General features: G+C 46.3%; 1 protein-coding gene across 1 annotated transcript in view; it reads right to left on the bottom strand.

Moving 5' to 3' along the window:
- Positions 1 to 24,429, bottom strand: part of LOC125435448 (IgGFc-binding protein-like) — a 28,729-nt gene extending 4,300 nt beyond the window's left edge. Inside the window, exons 1-13 of the mRNA XM_048501647.1 lie at positions 24,363 to 24,429; positions 20,652 to 21,878; positions 18,112 to 18,452; positions 16,716 to 16,799; positions 15,943 to 16,516; positions 14,416 to 15,011; positions 13,047 to 13,614; positions 10,994 to 11,583; positions 10,415 to 10,462; positions 8,830 to 9,409; positions 6,757 to 6,956; positions 5,007 to 5,148; positions 1,893 to 2,221 (exon numbers count right to left, since the gene is read on the bottom strand). Of these exons, the coding sequence (XP_048357604.1) occupies positions 1,893 to 2,221; positions 5,007 to 5,148; positions 6,757 to 6,956; positions 8,830 to 9,409; positions 10,415 to 10,462; positions 10,994 to 11,583; positions 13,047 to 13,614; positions 14,416 to 15,011; positions 15,943 to 16,516; positions 16,716 to 16,799; positions 18,112 to 18,452; positions 20,652 to 21,878; positions 24,363 to 24,429 (5,346 nt within the window). The remainder of the gene's footprint in view (positions 1 to 1,892; positions 2,222 to 5,006; positions 5,149 to 6,756; positions 6,957 to 8,829; positions 9,410 to 10,414; positions 10,463 to 10,993; positions 11,584 to 13,046; positions 13,615 to 14,415; positions 15,012 to 15,942; positions 16,517 to 16,715; positions 16,800 to 18,111; positions 18,453 to 20,651; positions 21,879 to 24,362) is intronic.
- Between the last annotated feature and the right edge of the window lie 3,431 nt (positions 24,430 to 27,860).

Consider the following 27,860-nt stretch of genomic DNA (forward strand, 5'->3'; position numbering starts at 1 on the left):
CTTTCTCTCAACCTCACCTACCTGGCTGGGTTGTTGTGTGGATTAAACAGAGCAAAGGAGAGAATCTACACTGTCCTGAACTCCTTGGAAGTAGGGCAGGTTAAAAGCATATTAAATAAATGACAGGAAAAGAAACAAATCCTTAAAGAGTTTGCTTCATGCATCTGATGAAGGAGATTCTTAGGAAAATGTGCTGGAATAAATTAGTGTCGCGGGACTCTTTGTCTGCTTAGCTATGACAGACTGAATGGCTGCTCTGCTACAATCTCCCCCTCTGGGAGGAGAAGAATATTTAATTCTGAAGCCAGCCAATGTTTGAAAATTGCATTTGGAGGGGAAATAAAGGATATAATGTTATCCAAGTGGAAAGAATCAGCAGAATGTAAAATGATTCAGGGAAAACTGGCCGAGGTTTGTATCCCCCACCCCTTGTTTAATAAGCTTGGTTTAATATGGAGCTTTTGCCCTGGACTGTCTTCAGACTTGGTCACCGGGGTTGTTTATAATCATCGCTATTCACACTGAGTCACCATTACCTTCCTGCACATTCTCGCTTGAAAGAATTATAGCTCATCTCTTACTCCCAAGTGACCATTTTAGCCTAACTTACTGATGTGATTTAGCAAGGATCCTGAGTCATCATCCCTTGTTTATATCCTGGTGGCAAATTTGCAGTTATTCAGAGGTGGACTTCAATTCGAGCAATCTTTGTGTAAAGGGCAAAATGTCCTCAGACCTCATGCTAGTATGTAAACTAGAGCAGCTGAATACTGATGCAGGGCAGCCTTCAAGCTCGTACATAAACTCCCATCAGCCCTCTAGCATGGTGTACTGGTTAAGAGTGTCAAAATAAGATCTGGGAGAAGCAAGTTCAAATTCCCACTCTGCAGTGGCAGCTCTCATGGTGACCTTGGGCCTATTGCTCCGTCTCAGCCTAACCTAAATTACAGGGCGGTTGCTGTGAGGATTAAAAAAACAGGGGAGAATGGTGTAAATTGAGGAGAGAATTGGGATACCCTGTTTCCCCGAATATAAGACATCCCCTGAAAATAAGATGTACTAGAGGTTTTGCTGAAGTGCAAAATATAAGGCATCCCCCGAAAGTAAGACGTAGCAAACTTTTTGTTTGGAAGCATGCCTGATGAACAGAACACAGAAAAATAAGACATCCCCTGAAAATAAGACATAGCTCATCTTTGAGAGCAAAAATTAATATAAGACACTGTCTTATATTCGGGGAAACACAGTATGAATATATTTAAATAATCATTCCACATGGTAGCCCAGGGGTCTGCAACCTGCAGCTCTCCAGTTGTTCATGGACTACAAATCCCATATGGACAATTGGCCATGCTGGCAGGGGCTGATGGGATTTGTAGTCCATGAAGATCTGGAGAGTCACAGGTTGCAGACCCCTAGGCTAGCATAATGTTGAGGTTAGAATTGCCAGCTGCAATTTGAGAAATACCTGGAGATTTTGGGGATGAAGGGTGGTGTTTGGGAGGGGGGAGGGACCTCAGTGAGGTATAATGTCATATAATCCACCATCCAAAATGGCCATTATCTCCACGGGAAGACCTCAGTCACCTGGAGATCAGTTGTCATCCCAGAAGATCTCCGCCCATCACCTAGTTAGGAGCTCAACGCACCTGGGTATCAGAAATGAACATCTTGGGTTGCATCTAGACTCAACTATCAATCTACACTACAGATCTCCCACACATCCTTCTTCAGGCCTACTGTCCCCCATGGCAGTGTTTTATGGAGATCCATGGAGTACAGTAGGAGGTAGGAGAAAGAAAAGTTTCATACTGCCAGTGGAGAATTTAGTCTGGATCCAGCTCTACATTTAGTAGGAGTAATTTCCCCCTCCTATTGGCTATCCAACCTACCCGGATTCTCCCAGTCTCCTGTTTGTATATGGAGATCTTGTACCCAAGGACATAGATGTTGACCAGCCGCACATAGGACACCGCCTGATTCCCCCTGTTGTCATTCTTCTCTTCTACAGAGAAAGGTACCAGGGTGGAGTCATTTCCGCAGTACTTGGCAATAGTGTAAGTGCAGGTGCCCTGGAAATCAAAGTCCAGCCCATCGAAGGAGTGGTAGTGTGGGTCTCCCCAGCCCCAGCAGCTTGCTGTGAAGTCAGGGATGCACGTGGCTTGGTGGTTCTCCACTTTGCATGTTTCTTTGGGTCGACATTTCAAGGCTTTACAAGGATCTGAAACGAAAGAGCAAACTTGAGAGAGTGACAGATTCTATTGAGGTTGAATAAGAATGCGGGGGTGGGGGAAGCAATTTTATCTACAGATATTGGGTGGAGGAACAAGAATAACCACTCTCACTTGGTGGACCCAACCACTCTGGTCATCTTCAGAGGCCTTGCTTCAGGTTCCATAGGAATCTAGATGGATGGCTTCATCAAAAAGGACCTTATAGGTGATGGCACCAAAACTTTGGATTGGATCTCCCTGCCTAGGGAGAGTCATCTGTTATCTTCTGTTGTTATCTTCTGGCAGTGGGTGAAGACTTTTTTGTTTGGTTTGGTGTTCTTCTACTAACTCTTACTAGCCCTCCTTCCTGTTTGTGTGTTTTAATGTGTTTATGTGCTTTACTTGTTTATATATTTATGCGTGTGTGTTTTTTAAATGTTTTTTAATGTGTGAAAGACTTTAGTATTTTTAATGTTGCTACCTTGGGAACCCTGAATTGGGTGGAAAGGAGGCATAGAAATGTTTCAGGTAAATAAATAATAAATAGGTTTCATTGCATATTTATCATTTAATAATTGAAGGCAGATTCGGCTATATACAAGAACTACGATGGCAGGACCATGATAATTATGTGCAAATGGAGTCACTGTACCATTATATCAATATAATGCTTGGCATCAGTCACCATTCAGGTGTCAGTATTCAACTGGAAAGCAGAGTTTCTAGACAAGATTCACAGGAACCAGGAACTAATTGTACCATCAGATCTGCAATCATGTGATAGGTGAACCAAGAGGCATCCTTAGGAAATTACTTGCTAAAGAATCCCATTTCAATATTAACAATGCCATTCTAAGAACGTTATCCTGTAAACTCTACTGAATAGACCTGACTAGGATTTAGATTACACAGGACTGCTCTCTAAATACATTGGATTGTGGATTCAATGCTACGTAGATTCAATGTGAGAATCAGCATGGCTTTGAAGATTCAAGTCTTTGTAGCATTGAAGTCACGCATGCGTTTTTTTAAAAGGAATTATTTTCACAACAAACGATCTGAAATGTTTTACTTTTTACAGGCTACGCAGACAAAACCCATGATGATTTTTTCAAAACATTTCTGAAACATTTGGCAAACATTTTAAATGGTCATCACCATTATTACTTTTATTGGCAAAAAAAGAGTTAAATACAAAATTTTTAAATCAGCTAACACTGTTGTTCTCTTAATCTTATAGCTGAGGCAAGAAATTTAACTATGGTGTTACTAACAGTTGGGTTAAAAACAGCTAATAAATAGATCACAGTTGTCTCATCAGATGAGGTGCTATATGAGTTTATCAAAGGATAAATTAAAGTTTTCTGAATGTTTTCATAAAAGCGACAACACAAAAACACATGCTGAACAGTTTCTATCTCCTTCAAGGAACAAAGACAGAGTCTGTCTTTAAGGGGGATTTTGTTAAATCTTCCCTGGAGCAGAGCAGAAGGTAATGTGTTTGTTCTGGCTAATGAAAAGGCATGTTGCTATTGTGCGGAAATTAAATTATTAAGGTAAGTGACTCCTGATCCATAAGATGGTAAAATGCTCAGTGACTGGGGGCAGCAGGGGACTCAAGCTTCTACAATCCTATTCACATTGTATTACTCTTAACTGTATTTTTTAAATATATATATTATACCAGTAAACTAAACCAAATTGGTTCATTATTATTTGGCACAGAATCAAATTTTTAAATATAAAATATGATACATAAAACAAACGTAGAACTTTTTATAAAAGATAGGTATCTTCTCCAATCTGTCTAATATTCGACATGGTAGGATACCTATTGCTGTATTATTTTGCTTTTAACTTGCTAAACAGATCTATTTTTATTGCAATTTTATATTAGATTGTATTTTTACATTGATGTGTAGGGGTATTTACTGTCATTTGCTCTGGCTATTTCTTTTAAAAAAAACCTGAAGTGATTTGAATCCCTCGAAGTCAACCGTCAAGTTATGTGGACTATTTCCTTGCTACTGAACTATACTTGAGACTGCAGAATGTGTCTGTGTAAATCTTGATCTATCTATGCCTAATAAAGGTTAATAAAGATAAAGATAAAGAAAGCTTCTACAATCCTAAATCCAGCAATCATCTCTAAATCATGCAGTAAGCTTGGTTTTTCTCCAACAGGTACAGCAATTCAATATCAATACCAATGGACGTTATCTTCTTGGTCCATTAGAATTGGGTGGTGTTTTGGATCAAAGAAAAGGTCAAGCCCAGGGGTCAGCAACCTTTACCACCCAAAGAGCCATTTGGACCTGTTTTCCATGGCCCCGAAGGTCTACCGAGCCGGACAGCTCCGGTTCGGCCCCTCCACTTACCTTTCCTTCCAGGGCTGCTCAGGAAGGCTGGAGGGACATGCCCACGCTACCCTCCAACCTCCAGGCCATGTGGAGCTGCAGTATAAGGCTGAAAGAGCCGCATGCGGCTCTGGAGCCGCGGGTTGCAGACCTCTGGTCAAGCCAGAGGAATTGGATCAATAATGAAGCTGCAGCCGGTATTTGCCTGTTTACATCCATGCTTGTGTGAACTTTTTAAATGCTTTGTATGGAAATGGCCAGACTTGGAGTTAGGGCAGGAGTGGTTATAGAGGAGCCCTGAAGCATGGCAAAAGGGTCTGTGGTCTTTGATACATTTGAATTGTGGTTCTTAGGTTTAGTCGTGGTCTGACACGCAAACTGGGTCAGGATTTCCACTGGAGTAGCTGTAGCTGCTCTGCTTCGCCGAACATCTTACCTTTATTAATGCAACCCATGACTCCATCCCGAATCTCACAGGTCTCATCTTCGGCACAGCTGTGGGCCTCACAGATCACCCCCCGGCCTGGAAGGCAGGTGCAGCTTTGACGGCATTCCCCCAGCAGAACTTTCTCATTGGGCTGACGGGAGATTTGAAAAAAGAACAATAACAATGGCTGTGTTTTGACTACAACAAGATGGCACGTGTAGGTTAGGACTGGCACCTTGCCCAGTACTTTTGAATGTTCTTATGTAAGCCAAAGGAGCCGTGTGGCGTAGTGGTTAAGTGCTTGCACTGCCACTCACACGGTCAGGAGTTCGAGCCCCCTGTGGGTCAGATATCCTGGCAGCTGGCTCATGGTCAACTCAGCCATCCATCCATTCCTTGGTCGGTAAATGAGTACCAAGCACATAGCTAGGGGGTAAAGAATAGCCGGGGGAAACAGTGGCAGACTACCCCACAAAAACGGCTTGCCTATGAAATCACTGCTTGCAGTGGTACCTGAGGGTCAGACACGACTGAAGGGGAAACTTTACCTTACTTTATGTAAGCCAAAGAAGCTTTGGAACTGATTCAAAGTCATTATTTGTGTGATGGAATTGTGCTGTAGTTAAGCCACGTTGGATAATTTTTGCACAGATGTAAAAATATATTTTGCACTAAGTAGCTCTATACATAACATATAAACTGCCTTTCTCATGATTACAGTGTACCAAGCCATGCACGTGGATTGTTGAAGGTCAGAATCAACTGGGTGTTGTGGATTTTCCAAGCTATGTGGCCATAGTCTGGTGGGTTTTGCTCCTAGCATTTTGCCTGCATCTATGGCTGGCATCTTTAGAGGCATGTCACAGTAAGATGTGTTTCTCTCTGTGACATAGTTGTGTTTCTTTCCACACTATGCTGTGAAGAGAAACACATCTTACTGTGACATGCCTCTGAAGGTGCCAGCCAAAGATGCAAGTGAAATGTTAGGAGCAAAAACCACCAGACCACATCCACACAGCCTGGAAAACCCACAACACCCAAGCCATGCACATATTATCATAGTATCACATTTCAAGGAGATACTGACAAGCCATTTTCAGACTGCATATCAGCAGCATCGTATCACCACAAGCAGAATGCTTTTTGATGGAACCGGTACTGTCTTGGGAAGCTGGCCATCACGTGTGAAATTTAGAGACAAAGGAACTCGTCATACAACAGTTCAGAAATTTGCCACTGCGCCATTTCTGTATCTTCTTGCAGCATGGAAATCAATTAATTGATTTCAAGAAACAGCATGAGACACTCAATTTCCCCCTCTTAGTTAGCGAATCCTGAGATCCACAAGACTTGTGATATCTGATTTGAAACAGCATGACACTATGGGGAAAGGTGTAGAACAGAAGTTCTCAACCTGTGGGTCGCGACCCCTTTGGGGGTCGAACTACCCTTTCACAGGGGTCACCTAAGACTCTCTGCATCAGTGTTCTCCATCTGTAAAATGGATAAATGTTAGGGTTGAGGGTCACCACAACATGAGGAACTGTATTAAAGGGCCGCGGCATTAGGAAGGTTGAGAACCACTGGTGTAGAAGAACAAATATATAATCTGATATGTCATGACCTGATATGCAATATTCCTGCATGGCAAGGGTTTGGACTTGATGGCTCTTGTGGTCTCTTCCAACTCTATGATTCTATGAGTTGTGATAGCAATAAAAACAGAGAGTGGGAACACAATGTTTGGAAGACCAGTTACCTTGTAATACAATCCATTCTCAAAACAGCCACAGTGCTCTGCAGTAACACAATTGAGACCATCGAAGAAGAAGCTGTTGTCGCACTGGCAGCCCTCAGCACAGGTTTCAGGACACGCTCTGGGGTCTGTGATCTTGGCGCAAGTGGTGGCGCAGATGTCGGCACAAATCTTGTAGTGGCTGTTGACAGGGCAGCTTAGAGCTAAATTAAAAGAATGTATTGATTACGCATGGTGCTACTCCAAATGGAAGGGAAGGGGAGAGAGATGAACCAAGGTTCTGGCAAATGAAAGAAATAACGGCACTAGACTCAACTGGGCTGTAATTGCAACAAGGGGCAGGGCACAGAGAGATCTCCGGAGCAGGGAACATGCATGCCCTGGGTTGGCTGGGCAGCTGAGCCACACCCGGCCCTGATCACGTGATGCGCACAAGTTGGAAAGGGTGGAGCACACTCCCTATATATTAGGCAGCACGCTGTTGCCCCTGCCTCTTTCAATGCCTGGAACCAAACTGATCCACCTGCCCTCCCTAAATTTTAAGGGTTAGGTCGGCTGTTTTATTGTCACAGCCCTGGCGGTTTGGGCAGAGGAGAACATCCTTCTGGGGAGGCCGAGCTTACACGATGGACCTACTCACGGTTGGGGGCCTCCTTAAGAGGCTTGGGGTGGGGCGGGGTCATGGGCATGCCACGGAGGCCTCTGCAAGTTGAGCCTGACACCCCAGCAGTTAGGGGGCCACAAAGGGCGGGCGCCCCGGTGGCCATATACTTCTCTGTCCTCCCCAATAGGGATTGGGGTTGGTGCCGGGGCCAGCCAGGGGTGCTGACCAGCTGCTGAATGGATGTGCTCCTCTTGATGCCCAGCTTCAAGAATGAACTGCGGCTCATTCAATTCCAAGACATGCCCTGTGGTTATTCACCAGATAAGCATCTGCACATCTGGACGCAAAAGACAGCAACTAGTGCAGGACCAAATCGCAGATTCCACCACTCTACCTTATGATAACAATTGTGAGTCTTCTTTCATAAAGCAGTATTAAGACCCATGTATGGGTGGAATTAAAATTAATTTTGGAGGAAATATCAATTAAAATCTTCGCCAGCAAAAATGTGGGATTTTCAAACTGGAATTTGCTACGGTGATAGTCTCAAACAAGTTGTTGTTGGTGGACACCATAGCATCTGCCAGTTTGGTTCCTGGTGCCCATTGTCTTCTTTCCTAGAGCAGACAGACCATTTTGGTTTTATTCCACTTCAAAATTGATTCAGAAGACCCCAGAAGGTTTTATATTTGTGTTAAAAGGAAGTATTTATTTGGGAAAAGATGCCTTTATTAGAGGAGGATACTTACTGGAACATCCCAATGTTTTTGATTGGACCTAACCCACAGGACAGCCAATTTTTGGTGGTGCTCAGAACATGTTTTCAAAAATTAAAGAAAAGGGACTACGAGTTTAACCAGGTTGGGGGCACTTGCTCTAGGCTGCATGACAGTGGAATACACTGCCTCGTAGGGTGGTGGAGTCTCCTCCTTTGGAGGTTTTCAAACAGGGGATGGATGGCCATCTGTCGGGAGTCTTTGATGGTCTGTTCTTGCATGGCAGGGCGTGGACTTGATGGCCTTATTGTCTCTTCCAATTCTATGGTCCTATGCTCAGGTTCAAAACCATTTAGAACTTAACAGGTAAGAACATCCCCTTTTAAAACTTTCCCCAGAACTGATCAAGAGTTAAATAAAACACTATTCCTATTTCACATTTTCAGTGATATAGCCCTAGCTAGGGCTCAATCATCACCTGTTATGTGGTCACTATTGTGAACCTCTATTTATTGTATATATATGGATGTTGTGCACTGCCCAGAGCCCCCTGGGGATGGGGCGGTTTATAAATCGAATAAATAAATGAATGAATGAATGAATGAATGAATGAATGATTAATTGATTAATTAGTTAATTAATAATAAACAATAAACAATAAACAATCACTCACTCACTCACTCACTCACTCACTCACTCACTCAATCAATCAATCAATCAATCAATCAATCAATCAATCAATCAATCAATACTCACGACAGAAGGAATGAGTTCTCCAGGGCTGGATGGTGACCCCGGCCTCTTGGCAGGCGGATACATAACTCTCAAGACTCTTGCACAAGACAGCGCTGTCTCCATTGCCCAGACAAAGGTCATAGATGCAGTTACTGAAATAGGCACTAGAGTTTACTTTGTTGTGGCAGGCTCTGAAGGGACCATCGGCAGCAGTGAGGAGACCACAGTAGTTGCGCTCCTTAAAAACGTCCTCCTTCATCTCCTCACAAACTGGACAGTTATTTCCAGAACACCCATCTGAGCAGGATCTGCTTTCCCCAGGGATGGACACTTTCCAGGCAGCTCCAAATTCAGCTGCATCAGACACCACCCGGCCATCCGGGAGCAGGAAATCGTCCTCTTTCCGCCCGTTGTAATTCCCACACAGGCCGCCGACTTGGCCCTGGTAACTCCCTGGGACAGTGACTCTGACTTCGTAAACCAGGTCATAGCTCACGAGGAGGGCAAAGTCAGTTTCGATCACAACTTTAGTGCCGTGTTGATAGACTCTCAGTTGTCCGTCAGAAAGGGTCACTGGGAGAGGCTGGAATATACCATCCACCTGCAGGAAGAAGGTAATTTCTGATTGGAGTAGGGTGATGTTGTGAATTAGATTCTACCAGCTTTTCCAAAAGGGAGGAAGGCCCTTGACCAACAGAAAGGGCATCTTGAGATCTGCATGGATAAAAGCCATGTGGGATGTGGCAATGAGTGGAATTAGACAAGATTGAGTAGAAACAATGGTTCGATTCAACCCAATATTTTGTTACTTCTTTCAGCAGTAGTGGCCCAAGGTTGGAAGACTCCTACCGGCAGCAGATACATGGATCCAATCACTCTAGTAGAAACATTTTAGACATTTTGAAGGCCTTGGAAATAACGGGCATCCGTGAAAAAATGGGACTGTTTGAAGTACTGATCTACATATTAAATCTAAATGCACCATATACTACTTAGCACATGCAATTATATTGTTAGCCTTATTTACGAAGTTAAAATATTGTTTAGTTCGGAACCAAACAGTAATACCTAGTATGAGTAATAGAAATGCATTGTGGTGTGATCCAAAGTTTCGCAAACATATCTCTTTGCCAGCTGGCAATAGGAAAAATAAAAACAGAAAGTAGAAGTCCCTATCCACAGAGAAAGCCAAAAGGGGGGTGGTTGTAGTCTATTTAGTTTAAAATAGCATTCAGACCTCAGTATTGCACAGAAACAGAAGATATTCATTGTTCTACAGGAAAGGCTTTATGTAGAGGAGGGAGGGGCACATTTGATGGAGTCTGTAGCATAGGGATAGCCAGGAATCTGTAGCATAGGGCCGTGGTGGCGAATTTTTGGCACTCCAGATGTTATGGACTACAATTCCCATCAGCCTCTGCCAGCATGGCCAATTGGCCATGCTGGCAGGGGCTGATGGGAATTGTAGTCCATAACATCTGGAGTGCCAAAAATTCGCCACCACGGCATAGGATTCGCCACCACTGGCATAGGGATAATACCCACCTCAGCATTAGTAGAACTCACAAAAAAATCACTGATAATTCTGCAGGATGAAAATATTTACCATGAGGTTTGTTTTCCCATTAGACCCAGAATGATCAGTGTTTCCACACTGAGGGTGAAAATGGTAGGGGATCATTTTGTCTGGGGTACACAACACATCTAGAACCAATACTGTTTCTCCTAGTCAAAACTGAAGACATATATTTATGTTCCAGTATGGTGCCACCTCGTTACATATAGACATTCATGGAATACTCAGGAGGGAAATCAGCCTTTTGGGGAATTTTTTTTACACTGCACCACTGCCTCCCTGTAATTACTAGAGATGGGGGGTTAGACTGGGGCAGACAGGCTGCAGAACACTGAAAGAGTGGAGCACATTCTACCATTCAAACACCTTGTGTAAATCCACAGCAGCATAGAGTCCTAGTTCATAAGATCTTTCTTCGTTAACAATCATGGAAAGACCCTTGCAAACTGGGACTCTGCATGGCTGGGCACTCATACAGAGGTCTACTAGAGGCTGCCTATACTGTAGAGAAGTGCTTGCATCAGCCTTCCATATCGAGTTGCAGAACGAATAGAATGTTCAAACCATGGCAAAGAATTAATGAATGAAGGGATGGCTTCAAGGACTCACCTGCACTTGTCCTTTCTTGTTCTGCAGTACTGTGAGTGTGATGTTATAGACCTCGACAGAGACCTTCTTGGTCACCGAGACCTTCCCGTTCCCCCAGGGATTGTTCTCCACAGTTATAGTAAAGGGTATCAGTGTGGTATTGGCTTTGTCAACCTTCACCAGGGTATATGAGCAGGTGCCCTGAAAGTCAAAGCGGAGTCCATCGAAGGAGACATAGTGGGGGTCACCAGAAGCAGAACAGGTGGTGCTGCCCACTGGGTGGCACTTCAGGATCCCATTCGACAATCTGCATTCCTCATAAGGTCCACAGGAGAAAGGTTGACACTTCACAGTCCCACCTGGTTGACACACACAAAGTTCTCGGCATGTCGGGTAGAAAGTCTCTCCTGACAAGTAGTAATGACCTTGATGGTGGCAGCCACACTGGGATATGGGGACACACCGATCACCGCTCAGCACAAAGTTCTCGTCACACACACAGCCTTCCTGGCATTTTGCAGGACAAGGGACTGGGACATAGATGCTTCCACAGGTCTGGTCACAACCCCTGGGACACAGCTCGTAGTGACTATTCTGAGCACAAGGAAGACCTGTCAATTTGAATCAATGAAATGAAAACTGAAGTGAAAAGTGAGGAAATGAAATAGCAAGGTTATTACTAACTTGGTACACGGGGGCAAAAGGTTCAGAATGACACACTCACTAGGATGGTAGGACTGGTACAAGCTGATTCAAGGCAGCTTCCAGGCAAGAGGAAGAACTGGTATCGAACCATTTCTCTTTGAGTCCAAAGTTCACCAAATGCATACTTGGGGGTGGAAAGTGCCATCAAGTTGCAGCCAACTCATGGCAACCCCACAGAGTTTTCAAAGCAAAACCCTATAGAAGTTCTTTGATATTGCTTGGCTCTGTGTGGCATCCCTGGATTCTTTGGTGAGCACCCATCCAAGTACTAACTGGGACCAGCCTTGCTCAACTTCTGAAATCTGAAAAGATGGGGATAATATGGGCCATCCAGGACAGGGCAAAATGGCGGAACTACACATCATTAGGGTACATGTCATTATGAGGATGGAGAACCACAGAAAAAGGGGTGTACAAACACATGCGTCTTTTAACTCCTTTTAACATGTAGTTCCACACATTCATTCTGCCTCAAAAGAAGAAGAGTTTGTTTTTATATCCCTACCTATCTCTATCCCTACCTATATCCCTATCTCTATTTTTAAGGCCATGCCCCCGAGCTTATAAAAGCAAAGGCTCCAGCACGAAGCCTTCCAGTTGCTTCTGTCCTCCCTGCTGCCTTGCCGTCTTCCTGGTCACGTGAGGGGCCGATTTTGTGCCCCCATGTGACCAGATCAGTGGCACCCTGGGACAGAGGGTACCCCCTGTCCCTAGGCAAATACGCCACTGTGTTGGAGTGTACAGGCTAATCTGAATTCCCCAGATAAGCCTCCACAGCTCAGGCGGCAGAGAGGGGAATCAAACCCAGATCCTCCAGATTAGAGTATACCTGCTCTTAACCACTACACCACTGCTGCTCTCCTTTTGCTGGCTTGTTTTTAAACACTACTATCTTTATTAATCAGTAGTTGAGGAAATTTGGTCAGCATAGTTGCACTTACTATAGAAGGTCTCAAAAACTATGGTGCAAGCTTGAAGTTCTGACATACACAAGGGCTTTCCCATTCAATGCAGAGTATGAGATACATCTTACTGTTCCTCTAAAAGTTTCCTGGTAACTGGAAGACCAGAGTACTCACAGAAGGTCAGCATGATATAGATTCTGCTTACTCTTTAAAAACTGCTTACACTATGAAATGTGCTTTGAGTAGATAACTGATTATTTTTTTAGAATTCTTTTCTTTGACAAATAATCATGGTGGCTTAGAACGAATGATAATTATAATTGTTGGCATGCAGTCCTGGAGCTAGACCTGAGGGGGTGTCATTTCGAAGGCCCTGCTATTCATTTCTTGGTATCATATACAACCCAGACGAATGGAGCAGAAAAAGGGTAAGACGGAAATTTGGTCAGCAAAGCTGCACTTACTACAGAAGGTTTCAGACCTCCAGGCATGGATGGTCACCCCTGCTGCTTGGCAGGCCGCAGCATAGCTGGCAATATCCTGGCAGATCACGGCTTGCTGGCCTTCAAAGAAGCAGTAATCGTACACGCAGTCATGGAAGTATCCGTCTGGATCAACTTTGCTGTGACACTCTCGGAAAGGGCCACTCCTGTCTAGGATCAGGCCACATTCCTTGCTGAGTCCCTGTTGGTGTCTCTCAATGGCGGGTAGATTAGCACACTCTTCTTTATCATCCCCTGTGCAGCCTGGTATCTCCCGAACTTTCCAGCTCTGACCAAATGCTGACGGGGTTGGAGCCATGCTGCCATTTTTCATGGTCATTTCATCTTGTTTGTTGCCGTTGAAGTTCCCACATAGACCGCAAAGGGCTCCCGCATAGGTACTGGGCACCGACACGGTGACCCGGCTTTGCCAGTCAAAGGTGACCATCAGCTGGAAGTCAGTCTGGACTACAGCATCTTGTCCTCTCCTGTACAGGGAGATCTTGTTGTTGTCTGTACTGTAAGGTAGGTTGGTCAGCAAGCCATTCACCTGGGAACCGTTCGAAAAGGGAAGAGTGGGCATTTCCGAGGTGCTTTTCGATGAGACTTTCACAGCTTCCCCCCCCCCCCAATTAACTACAATGGCCCCCACAAATAAATTATCTATAAGGCACACTCTTGCATAATTGGTCCGATAATCTTTGTACTGATCTCTGATACAAAAAAACAACAACAGTCCTCTATGTCAGAATAGGCCAACATTGCAACCGTCCTTTCAAAAAGCACTAGCCTTAAAAGATGGACACTTTTCATATAAAATCATCTGTCTCCAAAAACATTGTAAAGAGGGCGGAGGACAGAAGAACCCAATAAACGTTTCTGGTGGAAACTGCATAGTGACAGCAAGGAATGATCTCCAAACTGTCTTAATAGCCCTAACCTAGCCAAGCATGTCTATCAACCTACTTGTCCCAAATCCCTTAACTTACTCAGAAGGTGGACAGAAAGCTAAAGTAAAGTGAAGATAATGAAAGAGTTGTGGGACACCTGTTTCCTGGAGGAGACCTCCACATACGCAGACCATTGTGCTAGGAAGAATGATAGGAAGAGTAATCAGACCATCTTGTCTGATTCAGTCAAGGGTTACAATGTCGTCACCAGCCAGCAGACCAGGTATCTCCTCTGCCCTCTCTTGCATTGGCATGCTTCAGATTTCAGACTTTCCTACCTTTTATGGACATCTTGCTACTGATCAATGGTGACTGGAGTCAGAACTGATGGAAGACATGGTTCAACGAAATGGAAAAATAATCCGTCATTTGAAAAGGAATGAATCTCTCATGAAACTCACCATGATTTTGGAAGGGTTTTCTCTGCTGATCACTATTATGGTGTCGTAAACATGGATTTCCACAACTCGCGTGAAGGACACCGACTGGCTACCTCGATGGTCATTTTGGACAAGCACTTGGAAGTTCACCAGGTCCTGTCTGTTCTCACAAAGCCCAGTGAATTGATACATGCAGGTGCCCTGGAAGTCAAACCTTAGACCATCAAAACTGATGTAGTGAGGGTCCCCTGAAGCAGAGCAGGTGGCATAGGTGGTAGGGTAGCAGTTTTGGATGCCATTCTCCACACGGCATTGTTCTCCATTTCGGCAGTTGGATGCCTGGCAGGTCACTTGTCTGGACTGTGGGTCGCAGACACAACGCCGTGTGCAGGTGTCATCTCCCCAGAACTGCTCATTGGGGGCAAAGAGTTTCCCCTCAAAAACACAACCGCAGGCAGACTGGGGGATACATTTCCCAGCATCCAACACAAAGCCTTCATTGCACTGACAGGTCTCCACACAAGGCAATGAGGAACAGTTGGCAGCTTGGTCGTTGCAAGTGGCAGGACATGCAGACCCACAAGCCTTATAATGGCTGTTTTCAGGGCAGGGCAAAGCTGTCAGAGAGACAAGATAAAAGGACACGGTTTCTCATCGTGGTGGTGGAAAATGCCTCCAAGTCATAGCCAACCTCATAGGGTTTTTCATGGCAAGAAACAGACAGAGGTGGTTTGTCATTGCCTGTCTCTATGTAGCAACCCTGGATTTTCTTGGCGGTCTCCCATCCAATTACTAACCAGGGACAGCCCTGCTTAGCTTCCAAGATCTGGCAAGACAGGGCTGACCTTGGTTATTCAGATCAGGATATGGGTTTCCTTTGCCTAATATACCTCAGAAAGTATTGTGCAGATCAAATGAAAGAACTAACCTGAGCTATTAGAAAAATGGGAGTGACACTGTGTAACTAGAGTGACCCATAGTGGATGGGTGGGGGAGGGGACCCAGCATCTGGACATGGCCCACCCACCCTAATGGAGGGAGGGGGAGGAGTTGCATGCAAGGGAAGGGGAGGGAGGGGAGGAAGTAAGGGGTGGCATGCAAGGGAAGGGAGGGAGGGGGAGGGCATGCAAGGGAAGGAGAGGGAGGGGGAGAGGACCCGACATTTGGACATGGCCCTCCCACCCTAATGGAGGGAGGGAGAGGGGTGGCATGCAAGGGAAGGGGAGGGAGTGAAGGGAGGGAGTGAGGGATATCATGCAAGGGAGGGAAGGAAGGAGGGGCATGCAAGGGAAGGGAAGGGGAGGGAGGTGAGGGAGTAAGGGGTGGCATGCAAGGGAGAGGAGGGAGGGGGACATTAGTGTCTTTCTCCATCCTTCCAACCCTTGGGGTTGTCTGTCATGAAGGCGGAAAAGCAAGGTATCAACTGTGATTAATAAAAAAATACAAGTAAGTAAATAAATAAGGTACTAATTTTCTATCCTTGCTCTCCCACCCTGGCTGTCTTTAACTCTAAAACCACCCTTCTCTATAGCTCTCTGAGATACTCACAGCAACCAGTGGGTGTTCTCCAATCAGAGATGGTCACTCCTGCTTTTTGGCAGGTGTCTGCATAGTTCTTTAGTGCTTCACAAAGGACATCCTTGAAGCCGTCATTCAAGCAAAGGTCGTAGACGCAGTTCTCCAGAAAGATGCTGGGGTCAACCACAGAATGACACTGGGTGAAGGGGCCCCCTGCTCCTTTGCTGATCCAGCCGCAGAATGGCTCGGCTCGGTACTTGTTGGCTGTCTGTGGTGGGCAGCTCTTGCATTCCCCATGGCAGTCATCCCAGCAGAATCTGTCACCATCCTCCACCTTCCAGCTTCGTCCAAACTCTACAGGGGTGGGAACCAAGACCCCACTAGGGTTTTGGAAGTCATCGTTCGGATTTCCATTGTAGTTGCCACACAGGCCACATATATTCTCCGAGAAACTGCTGGAGATCTTCACCACCAGGTAGCTGTTCCAATCATAAGAGACCCTCATGGAGAAGTCTGTCTGAATAATGGCAGAATTCCCACTCTGATAGATGTGAAGTTTCCCTTCGTGCAAGGAGATGGGCAGCCGGGAACGCTGGTTATTCACCTGCAAGATGAGTTGGGCATAACAAACAGCAGAAGTTGAATGTGTTTCTTCCAGAAAGACGTCATATGCTCTGCTGAAGGATATGTATTTAGAGTAGGGATCTTTTGTAGACTAAATATTTGTACCCTAATAAAGACAAGACATGAAACTGAGGGAATGCCAAAGGCAAACTTAAGTTATAGAAACGGTCGCGACTTACCATGGCTGCCATTGCTGATGGGGAAGGGACAGCCTCCCAGGTGGCCTCGCGAGCTTCCAAGTGCTCGCGAGGTTTTTCCGGGCCCTAGGGTGCCAAGCAGGGACACTGGGCGCCCTGATGTTGGTGGGGAGGTGGGCCTAGGCAGCCTTTATAAGGCTGGGCCTGGCCTACAGCCTCCCCATTGGCCGGAGCTTTGTGTCAGTGGGTAAAATACCCGCTTTATTGGAACCTCCTTATGAGGTTTGGGGTGGAGCAAGCCAAGGGGTCACCTGCCCAGACGTGGGCTTCTATGGCTTGCGCCCCTGGCAGCTAAGAGTCTTCAGGAAGTGGTGACCACCCACCTGGAATCTCACAGCTGCTCCAGCGTGTGATAATTTTTCATCGGCAGGCGTGCTGAGAAAAATTTAGGTGTCTGGGGGACAGCACTCGTGCTGCCCAGCACACAGATCATACCCTCATGCTGCGCCTTACGCTTTGTTTACCTTGAGCCAATTTTTGTTAATAAAATGGCTATGGCCAACTTTCCCCCACACAAAAAGTGTGTTGTACTTTCATTTATTCCAGGAATGGCTAGGAGGCCTTTAGTTACTTCCCTCAAGCAGCAATCAACCCCCTTTCAAATTGGGCTACAGCCTTCCAAAATTCAGCTTATTTCACAGAGGGCTTAATTGTACACCACTAGCCTTCCCTCCCACCCTTCCCCCACAATGAACTACAATGGATAGTATGTCCAATTTTTAAGATTCCCATGTTGTTCCATAGAATAGGGACAGAACAAAGTAAGAGGCAGGGACAAATGGAGACCAAGAAACAAGGTCAGTCTCTTCTAAATACATCTAAGAAGTATGGGAAAGCTAAGTATTGGTCAGATATCTAGAAAGTTCAGATCTCAAAACAGAAAATAGAACATAAAAGTTCAAAGGTTGCTCCTCAGGAAGAAAGAAGCCAGTATCAGTACATGCTTGGTAGACACAGTTGGGCAGTGTGTGGTAGGTCTGGGTGGAGCTTCATGGACAATTAGATTGGAGACAGTACAAATATATCAAGCCAAGGTCATCTGTGGAACTCTTAGGATAAACCGTACATACATTTAACATTCTAAAGTAGAAGAAAGATGACCTGTCCCCTTGCTTCTGGCGGCTCAGTCAGAAATGTTGCCCTCTTTGCTTAGAGACCATGAAAATGAGTCTGAAACTCTGAAGTATTGGGTGAAACTTTAAGACTTGGAAAGCTTGGGAACAGCAATTTTCAACCAGCTGCTTCTGAATGGAGGGTTCATTACCAATGCAGAGTTACAGAAACAATTTCTACATGCCAGTAAGACAGAAGTACAGACAGCAGCTACGCATGAAACTACTCTGGGGAAAAGAGAAGACTACGTATCTGTCAACCTCACCTTCACGAATCCAATTTCATTTCTGGAAATCAATATGGTGTTGTTGTAGACTTCGACAGCCACAGAGCCAACATAGGAAACACGAGTATTGCCCCTGTTCTCATTCTTGGCCTCAACTCTGAAGGAAGGAAGAGAAGTGTCTGACCCGCAAGTCTTGGCAATGGTGTAGGTACAGGTTCCCATGAAGTCAAAGTTCTTCCCATCAAAAGTGTGATAGTGAGGGTCTCCCTGTGCCCAGCAGGTTGATTCAGACTTTGGCACGCAGACTGGCTCTTCATCGACAATCTCACATTTCTCCTCTTTTCTGCATTGCGTTGAACTGCAGGTGGGTTGCGGTTTGTCTGGAAGAGTCCCACGGCATAGTCAAAACAACCAGTGGAAGGTGATCATAGATAAACATGAGGCATTTGAAGCTACACTAGGCTATGGAACTACTTGTGAAGTGAAAGGCAGTGTAGAACCAGGGGGCATACATTGAAAATGCTGGGGGGAAGAATTAGGACTAATAAAAGGAAACACTTCTTCACGCAACGTGTGATTGGTGTTTGGAGTATGCTGCCACAGGAGGTGGTGATGGCCACTAACCTGGATAGCTTTAAAAGGGGCTTGGACAGATTTATGGAGGAGAAGTCGATTTATGGCTACCAATCTTGATCCTCTTTGATCTGAGATTGCAAATGCCTTAACAGTCCAGGTGCTCGGGAGCAACAGCCGCAGAAGGCCATTGCTTTCACATCCTACATGTGAGCTCCCAAAGGCACCTGGTGGGCCACTGCGAGTAGCAGAGAGCTGGACTAAATGGACTCTGGTCTGATCCAGCTGGCTTGTTCTTATGTTCTTAGTGTTGAAGTATCTTTTTGTATACCTTACTCTATTTGTTGAGGTTTTGATGCCGAGGCAAACCTATAGCCAGACAGGAGCATCATTTCTGCTGGGGTCAGCAGGGCCCTACCAGTCCTAATCTTGATATTGTGAACAGCCCTGTCTCATGAAGCAGAGCAAGGGTAAAATGGATGCCAATCATAATATAAAGGTTTGATCTCTAGAGAGCCTCCATAACATGACATCGTTCTTTCCCCTCCTGAATTTAGAATACGGACCATTCCCCTCCAAGGACACAGCTACTTGAATCTGGTGAAAAACACCCCAGCCATGAGCACCTGGCTGCAGCTTCACAAAGAACTTGCAAATGTCCACACTTTGATTTTATCAGTGAACCAGCTAAATCACCCTCTGCCCGTTCCCCTAAAACGTTAACCTTCATCTCAAGCCTTCTGTCTACTATTAAGGGCCATCAACCCTCCAGTATTTCTTTGAGTAGTCCAAGCTACTTGTCCCTGACTGAATTTCATCAGCACTGCCCCAAAATAATAAATTCTTCGACTTTCCCAGATCTTAATCTCATCAAATCATTTCCAGTAGCATTGTCCATGCCTGGGAACAGAACTTTGCTGTACCTCAGGAAGATTGTCCCTCTTATCATTGCCAGACAATCCATTTTTCCTATAACTAGACCCACCAAAATCTATGGCAAGTTGCACTTGGAATTCCTCCTTGAGCCCAGAAGTGCTGGCCACTTTTACCCCACTCTTCTTGGACCTCTTCTGGAATGGTAAATATCACCCTTCCCAATGCCCTTTTCTATTTCCTGCTATCACTTATCTCTTTGTTTCCTAGATCCCTGACAATCCTGCGTGTGTTTGCTAGCTTGCAAGTGTATTTTTATTATTTTCAACTCCTTATTACAATTGTAACCCTTTCCCACACAATCCTAAATCGATTTCTTTGGGGAGTGACCTCTCTCTCTCTCTATATATATATACATTGGAGAAGATTTCCCTAGCCACCTCTTGAATTACAGGTCCCCCCCCCCCCAGGTAATTCCCCCAATTATTAAAGGAAACAGACCAGACCAATTCGGGTAACAAGATTAATGAAGTTTCAAATTAAAGCAGCCTTGCTAATAGCCACTTTCCCAATCAGTGTGGTGACTAGTGGCTGGCTGGCTGGCAGGCAGGCAGGCAGGCAGGCAGGCAGGCAGGCAGGCAGGCAGGCAGGCAGGCAGGCAGGCAGGCAGGCAGGCAGGCAGGCAGGCAGGCAGGCAGGCAGGCAGGCAGGCAGGCAGGCAGGCAGGCAGGCAGGCAGGCAGGCAGGCAGGCAAACAAAATATGAGTGTTGTCTGGAACCTGGATTTTCATAGTCTACTTCCATGAGCCCGAAAGGTGTACAGAGGATGGCTGCTTTACAGACCATCAGGAAGCCCCAAAGTCTATCTGCAGCTTTTATATACTTAAATGTCATCAAGTTGCAAGTGATTTAGGGTGACCTCAGCAAAGGGTTTTCAAGGCAAGTGAGTGGTAGAGCTGGTCTGCCATTGACTTCTCTGCAGAGTCTTCCTTGGTGGCTTCCCATCCATGTAATGACCCTGCTTAGCTTCTGAGTTCTGTCATCTTCCCACAAACCTGCACCTTTTCTTGAGAAGAAAATAGCTATATTGCTCACTGCTCCATGAAAACTTAACTAAACGAGGATATACTTACCACAGGCACAAAGGGCCACAGAGCCGTAGCCATTATAGCGTGAGCCCCCAACAACCAGGAGCCCAAAAGGAGTGCTTGGGTGCTCTAGGAATGAGGCTTTTGCATTGGTGTCCAGCCTGGGTTGGGCCCAAGAATATTCTGTGCCAGGGACTGGCTTCCACTGGATTTTTCCAATGGTTCTCTTATTTAATGTGATCCCATCGGATTCTGAGGTTTTGGCTATGATGACGACATAATTGTCAAAGTTTCTCATCCCATCGATGTGATATAACCTGCAGTAGCTTGTTATGGCTGGGATATTGATGAAGAACGGGTCGTAGGCTCCACTTCCCACCAAAGCTCCAGTGAAGAAGAACAGAACTTGAATTCCGGCATCAGCAGAGATGTAAAGCGGCCGAGACGCTTGTACTTCCAACTGGATGACTTGCCCAGCAACCACGTTCCGAGAGCTTTGGGCAGACCCAAAACCGTACTTGATGCAGGTTTTTTGGGAAGCAATTACATAGGCAATGTCGAATCTATTTTGGAAGGACAGCGGGGGGACAATGAAGGCAGTGCCCCAGCTTGGAACGGGAAGTAGCTGTTCAACAACAAAGTCACAGCCTGTGTTTCGGACAGCACAGCTGTGCCCGCTCAAAACTGCCACAGGCTCTGTGGATTCAACCTTGGTACCAGACAGGTCGAACGCACTTTGCAGCTGGATGGCTTGGAATGGCTGGAGGTTGGCAACAAGCTTGCTTCCGGCAGCATAAACCTTCCTTTTGAATACCACCGCTCCTTTCAAGTGAATGTCAACTCTAGTGGGAGCGTGAGAAGTTACAACTGTGAATTCCTTGAAAGCGTTGGACAATGAACCCATTGGGGTTACCACATAATATAGTGTACCCAACTGTTGGACTGGATACACAATGGTGGTTCCACTTGTTACTCTCCTGTAGTTGAAGGAGGAGACGGAGATATCTTTGTCTGCTTGGATCAGCACCGCCTTATCTAAGATGTCTGTCCCTGTCATCTCGACAGAGATTGGGAGCACAACAGACACGGTCTGTCCCTGATTGACAGAAATAGTTTTGCGGAAGGTGGACTTGTTTGCTGTCACAGTGACCGTGGTTGCAGGATGATAACCAGTAATAAGCAGCTGAAATTCAGGGTTGGGTTGGTATGGCCAGCTGTTGTGCATGAAAGCTGTGACAAATTCCTTTCCTCGTGAACTGGCAGTACACAGGCCTGAAAGAAGAAAGGAAAAATTATGAAAGGGCTAGAAAGCTATGGAGTAATCAGCGCAGCAGGGACATAGGTATAGATTTTTATGGGGGGGGGTTCGGGGGTGGGGCCACACACACCCCGCCCCTAGGGCATGGCCATGCCTCCCCAAGCCCCGCCCCTGGCCTAGCGCTTATAAAAGCAGCTCTCCGAGGCTGGGGATGGCAGACTCCCTTGCCCTGCCCTGCCCTCCCCTGCCCCCCACCAGCTGGGCTGCCAGCCGGCAGCCAGCAGTTCCTTCTGCCCTCCCCTCTGGGCAGAGGCATAGAGGGAAAATGGAGCCAGGTGCAAAATCTGAGTTTTGCTCTCCCCCCCACCCCCGCCGGCATCTGTGGTGATGCTGGAATCTACCCCCAAACAGCATCACTTTCAATGGTGTTTAAACTGGAGAGCCCAAATTCTCCTTTTAAATCCACCTTAAAGGGAGAATTTGGGGTCCCTAGTTAAACTACATTGAAAGTGATGCTGTTTTGGTGTGGATTATCCCCCACCCTGAAACAGCATCACTTTCAATGTGGCGTAGTGGTTAAGAGCAGGTGCATTCTAATCTGGAGGAACCGGGTTTGATTCCCTGCTCCGCCACTTGAGCTGTGGAGGCTTATCTGGGGAATTCAGATTAGCCTGTGCAGTCCCACACATGCCAGCTGGGTGACCTTGGGCTAGTCACAGCTTTTCGAAGCTCTCTCAGCCCCACCTACCTCACAGGGTGTTTGTTGTGAGGGGGAAAGGGCAAGGAGATTGTAAAGCTGCCCCTCTTGAGTTTCCTACAGGGGAGAAAGGGGGGATATAGGTCCAAACTCGTCTTCTTCTAAACTGAGGACCGCAGATTCTCCTTTACTAAATCCAATGCTGGAAAGGGCATGGATTTAAAAGGAGAATCTGGGGAAATTTTGGGGGGTGCCTGCTCAAGGTCAGGGGGGGTGCAATTATTAAAGCTCGAAGCACCAAACTTTTCTTGTAGGGGTATCTTTAGGAGACTCCGCTCTAATTGATATGGACCTAGTGTTTGGTGAGGTTTGGTTCAGGGGGGCCAAAGTTATGGACCCTCAAAGGTGTAGCCCCCATCTCCTATTAGCTCCCAATGGAAACAATGGGGGATGGGGCACCCCCTTTGGGGGTCCATAGATTTGGACCCCCTGGACCAAACTTCACAAAACCTGGGTGATATCAATAAGAGACTTTCCTGATAATACATCCCAGGTTTGGTGAAGTTTGGTTTAGGGTGTCCAAAGTTATGGACCCTCAAAGGTATAGCCCCCATCTTCTATTAGCTCCCATTGGAACCAATAGAGGATGGGGCACCCCCTTTGGGAGTCCATAACGTTGGACCCCCTCAACCAAACATCACCAAACCTGGGTAGTATCACCAGGAGAGTCCCCCAAACAATTCCTGAAGGTTTGGTGCTGCTATCCCAAACAATGCGCCCCTTGCAGGCCAAAAACCGAAAAAACACTAAAATGTTTTAAAAACCCACAAACGGGTGGGCGGAGCTTCGGACATGAATGGGGCATTTGAAATCAAGAAACACCCTCCCCCCTTACCTACGTCCTTGCATGACAGTGACTTTCTATGAATCTCGTAGCAAGTGTCCCAACTTTTTTGAGCCGATAGGCACATTTGAAATTCTGACACATTGTAGTGGGTGCAGGAACAAAATGGCTGCCAAAAAATGGTTGCTGCAGGAGGTGGAGCCAGTCACAAATTGATTGCCACAGCTTAACCTCAGCAATACAATGTAGATCCTTGTACTGTGGTGGCAGTTACTTCTAAAGCAGCCTTTAAAAAATCTGCATAGCCTATCAAATCTGCAATAGATTGATTCCACACAGCAAATGTATAATAGGTTTCAGTCGTGATAAAGGAACACATTTTCCTGTTTATCTGTTCATGTATGTTCCATGCAGGCAGCGATTGGAGTCCACGGAAACAATTTGGGTTGCTGTTGCATCCTTTGCATGGAGATGCTTCTCTCTCTTTTTAATTACTTGCCACATGTGCATAGCTACGCAGGCATGCACAAATGAGCACCCACAGCCATGCCGATCATCCCACAATATGACTGGCTGCACCTGTGTAGCTAGGCAGATGCAACTGCAAAATAAAAAAGGAAAAGGGGGCTCCCTGCATGGACCGGGCAATGGCCTGACTGCCTGACTGTGGAGGACAGGGTGGAAGGGAGGGAAATAAAATGCTCCCTGCCTGGCCATTTGCTTGAGAGTATCTCCAAACCGGGATTTTTCAAAAGGATTGCTTGCTTAGCGATTTTTTAAAAAATTGGGTTGGGGTAAATTGAACAGGGCAGACTCATTTTGGGGATGGGACCTGTGTGAAGTTCCCCCCACAGTGGGTTCTGTAGCATCCTACACCCATTATATTTGCCCAGTGTAGAATCAGCCATTGTTAGTCAGAAGCCATGTTGGGCAAAGGCCCTATGTGGCCTGACCTACTCTGTAAAAATACTTGATGAGTACCAGAAGATGTGTCATTGGGTGCCACGGCACATGTGGGCCCCATGTTGCGGACCCCTGATTTGTAGTGTGGCCTCATCAGAGGCAGAGCGAGGGGAAACTGCGCCCGGCGCGCATGCTTTGCACTCCTGTTGTGGTGTCGCCCGTCCCAGAATGCCTCAACCCGCCACACCCCAGCCACGCCCCCTCAACAGCCCAGCCATGCCTCCACCACTGCTGTGCCCAGGGCGTCACGCTCCCCCCGCCCCGTGGGCGCAACACCACTGGGCCTCATATATCTGCAATTTGGATTGCCCCATTACAACAAAAAGAGAGACAGAAAATGACAAAGGGTCACAGCACCCTGCCTAAGATGTAAGTGTCCAAAACTTAAGCAGCATGAACTTCTCCTTCTTCACAAAACTAGAACTGCGAAGCATCCAGTGAATTTCTTCAGACCGCATACAGTTAACGTACAGGAGTATACTGTTGGACATTTCTGAAAAGCCAGTCCTGGATTAGATGCATTTTTAACCTATTACTATAGTGAAGATATGTTCTTTAGCTATTTTTTTAAATACAAGAAGCTAGAAGAAGAGTTTGGATTTACATCCCCCCTTTCTCTCCTGCAGGAGACTCAAAGGGGCTGACAATCTCCTTGCCCTTCCCCCCTCATAACAAACACCCTGTGAGGTAGGTGGGGCTGAGAGAGCTCAGAGAAGCTGTGACTAGCCCAAGGTCACCCAGCAGGCGTGTGTGGGAGTGCACAGGCTAATTTGAATTCCCCAGATAAGCCTCCACAGCTCAGGTGGCAGAGCGGGGAATCAAACCCAGTTCCTCCAGATTAGATACACAAGCTCTTAACCTCCTACGCCACTGCTACGCAGAAGACCCCAAGACACATTTTTCATCTGGAGCTCCTGCAGTCCTCTTGCTACCCAGCTTCCAGTCAGCCCTCTTCTGTTTCCGGAGGGAATAGTGTCCCCCCTCCAGTGTTCAGACTGTAGTGACCATTTGTGTTGCCCTCACTTTTTAAAACTGCAGCTTTTCTCTCAGTTTCAAAGTTCACTGCCTAGTGCCCTACCTTGACTAAATAAAAAATGTATATTGGAAAACAATGCCAGGCCCAATAATCAGTGAGACTCATAATGTTGCCAGTTGAAAGTTAGTGCAATATGAGCCAAACTACGTTGTATGTCCAACACATGCTGGGCCACAGGTATGATACCTGACAAGCAGTCAGATGTATATCAATGGAATGTATCTGAAACAGTGTTTTTTAAAATGGGGGGGATGCTTTGAAGCATCACGTATATGAGCTATGAGAATCGCAGCAAGAAGCACTGAAGCATCGATTCAATACCTAACTAAGGAAAAAGGGGGGGGGGGGCTAATGATGGCCAGGAATTTTTTCAAGGGAGTGAATGCAGACAAAAATTGTAAGGGGGGACAGAAATGTTTTAGAAATGTTTTAGGTGATTTGTGCAGAAAAGGCCAGAAATCAATTCCCCTGGGAAAAAAAAATGACTGCTTTGTAGAGTGGATTTTATGGCATTATACTCAATTGAGGTCTCTCACTTCACTAAATGCTATGCTTCCCAGACTCCATCCCCCAAATCTCTAAGGCCGTTTCCGCACGGAGGCGGAAGCGGCTAGGTCGGCGCATTTCGCGCTGACCCGACGATAAGCTGAAGGACCGTCAACCGCGATAAGGACGGTTCCTGGAAGAGCCGAGGATGCCGGGACATCGCCAGAGTGCATGGCGCCTCGCACGGACCCGCTGCCAATATGTCCTCGGCCTCCGGCATCGCTGTCAAGCCTGAGGGACACGGGCCTGCGCTCCTGCACGCCTGCTCCAGGCGCAGCGGTAGGGCATGGAAATCCCTGTGGCCTCGGGCGACGCGTGCGAGGCCCGGGACAAGGTAAGCGCCGGAGGGAGTGAGGGCGTCTTGAAGCCGCTGCCCGTTTGCTTTCGGCAGCAGCTTCAAGGCGGGCGTGCTTCCCCAACAAGCATGCGCTTCTGCTAATAACTGAGGGGAAACGCCCGGCTTTGTGGCTGCTGTGGGCGGCGCGAGGGCGGCGCGGTCATGCTGCATGCAGCTGCGCGCCTCTGTAAGTATCAGGACAACATGGGCCTGGGACGGGCGCTTTTGCCATCCCTCAGTAATACCACCATATTCCGCCGCGTCGCAAGGAAAGCGGCCTGGCATATTTCTTCACTAATAGCTGGCAACACTAACAGATGTCAGGCTATGGGTGGTGCCTGGATTTCTCCAGAAATTACAATTGATCTCTATTTCCTTAGTCTATAACCTCCTTAGCCTCCACTCTCAAGTCTCCAGAATGTCCTTTCCCACAATTGGCAACCCAAGCTCCATGGCATGCTGCGAGTGTTGTATTTTGGCTGGTCTGAATGGGCCCTGGTTTTTCTTTGTTCACTGATAGCAGATTACTATGGTGTTATGTGTACTGGTACATGTCTTCAAATACATGCCTTACAAAATTTAGTCATAACCTTATTTCAACCAGGTCCTTTACAATTTTAAATTGTTTGATTACGGAGCGGAGCAGCAGTGGCGTAGGATGTTAAGAGCTTGTCTATCTAATCTGGAGGAACCAGGTTTGATTCCCAGCTCTGCTGCCTGAGCTGTGGAGGCTTATCTGGGGAATTCAGATTAGCCTGTACACTCCCACACACGCCAGCTGGGTGACCTTGGGCTAGGCACAGCTTCTCAGAGCTCTCTCAGCCCCACCTACCTCACAGGGTATTTGTTGTGAGGGGGGAAGGGCAAGGAGATTGCAAGCCCCTTTGAGTCTCCTGCAGGAGAGAAAGGGGGGATATAAATCCAAACTCCTCTTCTTCTACTGGTTTTATTTCTGTTCCTGAGATGGAACTGCCCATGAACTCCTTATGGTCAAATGATATCTTGGGTACAGGAATAATATCTTTAAAGTTCTCCTATCTCCTTAATCTCTGTTTTCTCTGCAATAAAACTGCCCATGCTTTTCAGCCTCAAGTCCTAATCTAGAACTATCCTTGTAGTCACTTGTCCCCAGTTTCCAGGCTCATTCTAGACTGAGGTTTAACATTACCTTTCAATCCACCCATTCTCTTCAAAGAGTCAAAGATCGGAATTCAAACTAAAATAGCTCCCTGTATTTAATTATGAAGGCCCCAAGGGAAAAATCCGAATAAGTTTGCGTTGTGAATGGAAAACTGGCCACCACATCTTGTGCCACAACTCTAAGGCCCCTTCCGCACAGGCAAAATAATGCGTTTTCAAACCACTTTCACAACTGTTTGCAAGTGGATTTTGCCATTCCGCACAGCTTCAAAGAGCACTGAAAGCAGTTTGAAAGTGCATTATTCTGCATGTGCGGAAAGAGCCTAAGTATCATTAAAAAGTAAGAAAAAAATCTTTACACCCCAAGATAGGTAAAAAGTGTTAAAGAGCAACTTTCAAGTATGATTGTCAATGCCAATGAGTTCTTCGCTTT

The sequence above is a fragment of the Sphaerodactylus townsendi genome, linkage group LG06, assembly GCF_021028975.2.
Source record: "Sphaerodactylus townsendi isolate TG3544 linkage group LG06, MPM_Stown_v2.3, whole genome shotgun sequence".
NCBI classification, from domain to species: Eukaryota; Metazoa; Chordata; class Lepidosauria; order Squamata; family Sphaerodactylidae; genus Sphaerodactylus; species Sphaerodactylus townsendi.